This window comes from Chanos chanos, chromosome 3 (assembly GCF_902362185.1).
Source record: "Chanos chanos chromosome 3, fChaCha1.1, whole genome shotgun sequence".
In the NCBI taxonomy this organism is placed as follows: Eukaryota; Metazoa; Chordata; class Actinopteri; order Gonorynchiformes; family Chanidae; genus Chanos; species Chanos chanos.
The window spans coordinates 34633491-34641660 of record NC_044497.1 but is presented as its reverse complement, the minus strand read 5'-3'; the positions used below and the strand labels follow the sequence as shown (position 1 = coordinate 34641660).

At 40.7% G+C, this 8170-nt stretch overlaps 2 protein-coding genes across 2 annotated transcripts; one reads left to right on the top strand and one right to left on the bottom strand.

Moving 5' to 3' along the window:
* Nucleotides 1-82: 82 nt before the first annotated feature.
* On the bottom strand, nt 83-7075 carry p4htma (prolyl 4-hydroxylase, transmembrane a). The gene is made up of 3 exons (XM_030767785.1): nt 6710-7075; nt 6124-6205; nt 83-345 (listed from the first exon to the last, which is right to left on the bottom strand). The coding sequence occupies exons 1-3, from the start codon at nt 7073-7075 to the stop codon at nt 83-85; spliced, it is 711 nt and encodes a 236-aa protein (XP_030623645.1).
* On the top strand, nt 3310-5503 carry LOC115806329 (secreted frizzled-related protein 5). Its single transcript, XM_030766999.1, has 4 exons — nt 3310-3611; nt 4328-4506; nt 4867-4956; nt 5184-5503. The coding sequence occupies exons 1-4, from the start codon at nt 3310-3312 to the stop codon at nt 5501-5503; spliced, it is 891 nt and encodes a 296-aa protein (XP_030622859.1).
* Nucleotides 7076-8170: the final 1095 nt, after the last annotated feature.

Sequence of the window (8170 nt, the reverse complement as noted above, 5' to 3'; positions counted from 1 at the left end):
ATAACAGAATCTCCATCAAAAAAGCTCATGTTAACAAAGTCTTAATGAAGAGCGGAGAGAAATGGAGGAAAGCAAAGGCATGCTAGGAGAGGACGTTGTTTTTACAGTGATAGACTTCTCTTTGTCTGTCGCTCTCAGTCTTATGCTCTTTCCCCCCTCTATCTGTCACCTCATCCCTCTGTAGCAGGCCGTCCTGGTTGAGGTCGAGCAGGCTGAAGAGTTCCTCCTGACTGAGCTCCTCCTGTGTGTCTGAGGCCTGAGACACTGAGCTCTGGGTCAGACCCTTCAGCTGAGCCAACTGCATCACCACCGCACTTTCCTCCTGAGACAGAAAGCCTGGGATTTCTGAGAGGGAGGGAGGGAGGGAGACAGAGAGAGAGAGAGAGGACCACATCAGATAAAACCAGGTTGCATTGGGAGAGATGAGACCAAGAGGTCCTCTTACAGACTAAACTAACTTTGGTTTCACAAACGCAGACTAATCTTTACTGGTGCAGATCAGAGAGAACCCTGATCAGATGCCTGGATGATATAAATAATTTTTTGTCGATCATATATCATTTTTTAATCATAAACTTATATCATAGCTCCATCCTGTGTAAAATGATGTAGTCGGCATTTCATCACAGGCCCTACACTGCAACAACAGCAGAGGAAGAATTTCAAGGGTCAGTACTGGTTAAACCTATTCCATATTAGTAGACTACATCTGGACTAGACTTTGCTTTGTGGCAGCCTTGCTAACCTCTTTAAAGGCTAACAAATCTTTTATTTTTCCCTCCCCTGGCTATGAGTAAAGTTGAAACAAAAACCATGCAGTGTAAGGGTCAACAGAACAACTACAATGTAACAGAAAATGCTGAAGCACACCACAACACCAAGGCTGTTATTAGCATAACAATGTCAGGAATATCAAACAAGCAGGTATCAGATAGGAATCAGAGATCAACTCCAACACTGGAGTCAGGGATCAGATGCCAAGGCAGGATGATCTGAGAAACAGGTCTGTGGTTTTGACACTTAGGTGTGTACAGGGGGAGGGTGTTTGATCAGGCTAACAAAGTGACTGATATTCGGTAAAACCTAAAACCTGCTTGGCTGTTAATCTGAGCTGCAGACAGAGAACGTTAGACAAATCTGTGAGGTAAAGAGACTGCAGTCTGAATCCACAAAGATAATCCATTGATTGTCCACTCTCACTCAAGTCTCCCCTTTGTGGGGAGTGTAACTAAATCAACCCACTTACTAATGAGTATGAGCATTTTTTGAATGGCCACGTCATTTTTTACAAAAAAAAAAAAATATCTGGATAAATAGGATGAAATGCCAAAGCTCACGTCACCTGTTCATTAACACATGTATTATAGTTCTTTTTTTACAAGCCAAAAACTATGATTTTCATGAAAAGCCCCAAAAAAATGTGATTTAAAACTAAACATATTCAAAAGGGTAATAATTGTTACAAGTATTATTCATGGGGACTATGTGTTTAATAATATGAACATCAGTCTGCGTATCATAAATAGACTGTTTTCAGTTTATAAGAGAACATACTCTGTCAATAGTCCACATTTTAACCATATCTGAAACATCTGACCCATCTGTGATAACTTCAGCAAATTATTATATACACCAGTGTTTTCATTCATACATAATACAACTTTATCTTTTACGTAGACATTTTTACTAATACATATAAAACTATTTTAGTTTGTTTGAAATATATGACCCTTAAGTGACTGTACATATGGGAACAGTGAAGTCCCTTGTTTCTCTCTCTCTGGGACTCATTGTGGTCTAGTGTAAGCCATTAAGGGTGTTAATGAGCCTAAATGACGGATGCGTTCCGATGGGAGCCATTATTCTGCTGGGTGGGAGTTTCCAGTTATTAAGAGAGTTTCACTGGCAGGTATCACTGGTATTGTTCAACTCCATTCAAATGCATTGAAGACTTGACGCTGATGCACATGCACGCACACTTAATAAAAGTATTCCACATCACTGATTTTACTGTATTGATGACATATTGAAATATGATTTCTCATTGGCTGGGGGAGAGGACACAGAGGGGTCAGGCTTTGAGGTGGGGGGGTTATTCTCTCAGGGGCTCCTGGGAAGGCAGCTGAGAGGAAGTACAGGTCATTTTTGAGCAAAATCGTGCTCTGCTCACAGCAGGGAAAGAATAACTCCACATCGTCCCACATGCAGAGCTACACACGCACAGACGCTACCCCACCAACCTCACAGACTCGCCTTCTCAGCCACACACACACACACACACACACACATGCACACACACTAGTATAACAGACTCACCCTCTCTTTCCACTTGTCACCAAACTTTCACACTCAAACAAACACATTCACATATTCCGATGGTAGACTGTCAACAGAACAGTGACTGGAATATTCTTGCACCTTAAGTGAGATAAACACCTTCTGTCACATTTCTAAAAATGAGACTACACTGCTGAAGCTCGGACGAACTCTGTCATTTGCTCCTAAATATGTGCAGTAACTGCTGATTATGTCCAAATAGGGGATACTCCACATTCAATAAAAAAAACCAAGATTGAGAATTTTTGAGAGATTGCTCTACAGTAAATGTCTCATCGACTGCTTCGCATTTTGTCTTAATGGACCTGGGATTTTAAATTCACATATTCTCAATCTTTGACTCTCAAACTGAAAAGCCCTAAAGCAATACTATGCCTCACAGCTACACATACCACTGAATGAAGTCATTCACACACCACAGAAGTAGACATCTCTATTTATTAATGTAACATGATATTGGCTAATGACTTTGCACTTCTTCTTATACAGAAAAACTGCTCATGCTTCAATGGACATGGATATTACAGCAAAAATGTCTCTCTCAGGAGAAACTGGTTTAGGTATTTATAGTGAGGATGATACTACATTTACAGCTGGTAAGTACTTTTCCATCTAGATGTACTCTCTTAATTTGACAAACGTATTTTTCAGAGAAAGGGTGTGAAAAGATGAGCAAAAGAGCGTGAAAAAAAGAGAGCGGATGAGGAGAAGTGGAGTAAACGATGAAGAAACTTCTCTGGTCATTATCTCCAGCAGGGAAACGGAAGTGCCAACAAGTCATAGACACACACACACACACACACACTTTCCCCCACATCCACTAATGTCATCCAATCCAAATCTGGAGATCTGCCTCCGCCCAAATGGGGCACTACAGCTCTACTATAAAAGCACCAATCAGCGCCTTTGGCCTCATTCTATCCAACTGGACAACACCTGCGCACAGCATCCATCTCTTTAGCTGCTGGAACCATGACCCTAATTGCACCCAGTATCCTTCTTCTCCTCTTTCTTATTGGCCCTGGCATTGATTCCATGCTTGAGGGCCACTGGGAACCTCAAGGCTCATCTTGGTGTGAACCCATTCCTCCCAGCATGGCTCTGTGTCATGGCCTGGGCTACACCAGTATGCGTTTGCCCAATTTGTTGGGACATGATTCACCTGGGGAGGCTGTGCAACAGAGTGCCAGCTGGTTGCCACTGCTTGCCCGTGAGTGCCACCCTCACGCTCGCATCTTCCTCTGTTCGCTGTTTGCACCCGTCTGCCTGGACAGGTAAGAGAAACCAAAAGAATTCATATGCTCAACACAGTTTACTTGACAGAGACATCCTACCTCAACCGTGGGAATTCTGGAAGATTCACATTGGGTAGAGCGGATTAGGGAATTGATTTTGTGTTGGCTAATCCCTATTAACTAGATCAAACAGGAGATGCTCTGTGGAACTCTACAAAGACAGACTTTTATTGCATACAATGTAACACCCTATAACTTCCTCATCTTTAACTAAATGTTATAGTTAAATTTCAGTTGACCAAATTCTTGATCCTCTATGAGACTATGTAGGTACTATAAGACACAAATTCTTGATCCTCTATGAGACTATGTAGGTATTATAAGACAAGGAAGTGTCAGAACAGCCAGCCATCTTTCACCTATACTCCTAAGTCTCTTTGAGCTCTAAATTAGACAAAAAATGTGATTACAAAATAACACATTAGTGCACATAAAGCGTAATCTACTTAGGTCATCTGTGTTTGGGTGTGAGTAAATGGGTGTGAATATGTTAATATGTGAATATGATATGCATCAAGTGGCTCTTAGCAAGTCCTTATGCTAATGTTTTATGCTAATCATGACTGATTCAGTCCGTTCATACTCTTGTAAGAAAACAGAGTGGCTGGGTGGAACTCTCAAGCACCTTAACAACTAAGCCACTTGATTAATCTTTCAAACTATTATTCTGCCTCTTTCTTTCTCTCTCACTCCAGATTTATTTCTCCATGTCGGAGTTTGTGCGAGTCTGTAAGAGACAGCTGTGCACCCATCATGAGTTGCTATGGTTACCCCTGGCCTAGAATCCTTCAGTGTGATCAGTTTCCAAAGGATCACCTCATGTGTATCTCTTCAATCACTCAAGGTCAAAATGGTACTGCCAGCGGACGCAAAGGTGAGTACACACACACACACACACAAACACACACACACACCCACACTCACACCCACACCCACACCCACATGCATAAGTGAGCTGACCAAAAAAAACAAAGAAAAAGAAAGGCCACCAGCCACATCAACATTAGATGCAGGAATATGCCAGTATCCACCCTAACATTCATATATACAATATATACATAAACATTGTGCGGGAGAATAAGTAAACAAATAAGAAACTGGAAAAACATTTTCCTGGCCCCTGATAATATACAAAATAGTTGATAGTGGTAAATACAACATTATATCTGTTAAAATACCTGTTCTAACCTTAAGGCTTTGCTGTGTTTGTGCGTGGTGTCATTTTTTACTGTAGCAATGCCACAGGCTAGCTGTGCTGACTGTGAACTGGAGGAAGCCTCCTCGGCTAAAGAGTTACTAGAGCTGTTCTGTAGGAGTGACTTTGGTAAGCAAATATGTCAATCATCTCATCTTTTCAAGACATTTTGTGAACATACACACTGATCTTTTGTTGTCTCATTTTGTTTCCCTTGAACTGTCCTACCCCGTCTTTCTCTTCTTCTCTCTCCGTCCCATTCAATCCCTGTCTCCTCAGAAACTCTCTCTCCCTCCCTCTTTTTCTTCTTCCCCATTCAGTCATTTGCGTTAATCATTTCCCCTTCTCTCTTTTAGTGGTAAAAGTGCGGCTGTCCAGGCTGAACTCAAGCAGTTCAGGTCTGGCTAAATTCACTCTTGGCTCACGGCTGGAGGTTCTGAAGCACGGTCCATTACTGGGTGGTGAAATTCCAGGCAGGTTGTCACTGTGGCTGGAACGAGATGCCACCTGTGTGGGCAACCTGAGTAAACACCACCCTAATGGGGGAACCTTTCTACTGATGGGTACTGTGACAGGTGAACGTCTGCTAGTGAATAGAGCTTTCAGCTGGTCCAAACGCCAACGTATCCTCAACAACGCAGCACGCAAGTGGAAACGTCACAGGTGTAGGGGGTAGAGAGAGAGAGGGAGAGATGTGAAAGGAGAGAGGAAGGATGACAATAACCTGGGTGGAATGGAGAAAGGTGGAGAGAGACTGAAAGAGCATGTGTGTCATAGAGATAGTGAAAGGGCATACAGAAAGAGACAGAGGACAAATGAGTGAGTGCAATGAACAGAAAGAAATAAACAGAGATGGAGTGATGGAGCATGGAGCAATGGAGAAAGAGAAAGGTGGAGAAGAAGTCAATCTTGCTCAATTTCAGTAGCCTCTGATATAATGAGTCAGTTTACCTTCTGATCAAAGCCTTAAATCAGCTGCTGCTTCAAGATTACATGTAACTCAAATGTAAATACTGGAGATTAAGAGAGTATCATTGTTGTATATTTGTAAAAAAAAAAAAAAAAAAAAAAGATATTAAATACTTTTTAAACCTGTTTTGCTTAAGATTTGGTCTCTTTCTAATTTTTCCCAAGAATTTCAGGCACATGTTATGACCTACAGTGAAAAGTTGAAAAACAAATTACAAGCACACAACCAACCCCTAATACTGTTGCTTAACTGGATTACAATTTAAACTGTAAATTGTAAACTGGATTTAAATTGTAAACGCACTGTGAGTTGGGATCAAAGCTCACCAAAAAGTAGAGGTTTCAGGCTGAGCGTTCGCATCTCGTGGGTTTGGTCGGGAACTAGCGCCACTCTTTGTACATGACCGACCTGAGAACAATGCAAACACAAAATCGTCCGTGGTAGATAGGCTTTACTGCTACAAAACTTTCATCAAGCAACCAATACAAACTTTCACCGTAATGTTTAGTAGTCTGCTAACTGAGCCAATAACATGTCTTTTTCATTATTTACGCACACAATACTGTCAAACAGCCCTTTTCAGAGGAAAGGAAACATCCTTAATTCATCAAGTTCTCATGGGCTATATATCACCTAACTACACTTACTTTCGGTATATCAATTTGTGAGCCCTGAAATAAAATATTTTGTGAATTTATGGTATTAACCTAGAAATGCTAACAAGGATCAAAAGTGGATTACATGTTTATATTTTGAAATGTTTTGTTTTCCATCTATGTGAAACCAAAGATTGCTTCCCGTGAAATCCTGCAATACCCATCTTAGAGACTCAAACAGATGAGACTCAAATAATGAGCTGATTCCCGCTGGGAAGAAAGCGAATGTATTATAGAATTAAGTGCGCCTCCTCACCCGGATCCCTTCAAGACGGGGAAGACGAAAGGGATAGTCGAGGTGTGGCTCGCGGATAGGTGTGTGGTGCTCTGTGCGTGGTGGGAGGCAGATGACGCTCGGATTGCTGCTCATGGGGAGTTCTTGTTCTCCGGTAGTCACCTCGTTGGATCCAGTGTTGTAATGGACGTAGAGTAGCAGAGCAATAATGTTTATTATGTATAAGTGAAAGAAGACCATAACTACCACGAAGTAAGCACGCGAGCAAACATTACTTTTCTGGAGCTGGATGCGCTCGTAAGAGCGCGGTGGCTGAGGGGGATTTGGGGGCGCGAGAGGCTCCTCACCTCCGCAAGACCCTAGAACGCTCTCTCGAAGCTCAACCATATTTTAAACTGTAGAACCACGCGTGTTTACTTACACTGAAATTTGCCTATTGGTAAAATGATTTCTTAATAAGTTAATACATTCTTTCGGTTAATTATCTGGGCAGGTCACACCTCAGCTACCTGACTTGAGGGCTAGTACGTTAATGTCTAACGGAGCACCGATCTCTCGAACTTCAACAATAAACTGTTTCCCCATCACATTTAACTGAAAACGGCAAAGTAGCTGCGATGGAGACTTTGGAATGACGCTTCCTCTGCTAAAAGTCAAACGGAACTAATAGCGCAACACCAGGTCCAAGCAATGATCCTAAGGTAAAAAAAAAAAACATTAGCTGAGAAATATTTGCTCCCATATTTGCTCCGTAACTCTTTACAAAATAGTTTTACCACAAGCGACCACTCTCCATAAACAACGTTGACACCTGTTCCAAACCATTATGTAATAGACTGAACATCGTTGAAAACATAGCTATTCCTTTATCGGTCAAACACAGATCCTAATAACGCTGGTGACGGAAGATTTTTTCTCCAAAATGGCAGCCAACTTTTCAAAATAATAGTCTATGTATAATTTCGATTAACAATATGCAGAATCGTGTTTTTTAATGCCTACCTTTGATTCAGAAATTGGTATTAATGTACTTTATTAAATACATATTACCCCAAAAGGAAACAGTTGAAACAGAATAACCACTATCAGCTCATTAGTGTTAAAAGATAATATATTTAATGTTTATTTAATGGTGTAACATCTCATCTGAACACATAAATTTATATTAAAAGAAAATAATAATAAAACACCAATCAAATTGACAAGATATAAAGACAAAACAGTTCTGAAATATCAGTACACATGAATAATGTCAACAATTTTAAAACCCATCAATCAATGCAGTCGAGGCTCTTCACATTTCAACTGAGCCAAAATCGTACTGAAAACTACCTTATAAAAGAATTGCTAGATACCTGGACTGCAGTTTAATACATAAAATTTAAAAATTATTATCATGTAAGATGACCGATACTAAAAATATGGTCTAAAATTTACACTATACATCACTAATAATAGTTTCTGGAATCACAGAATACTTTC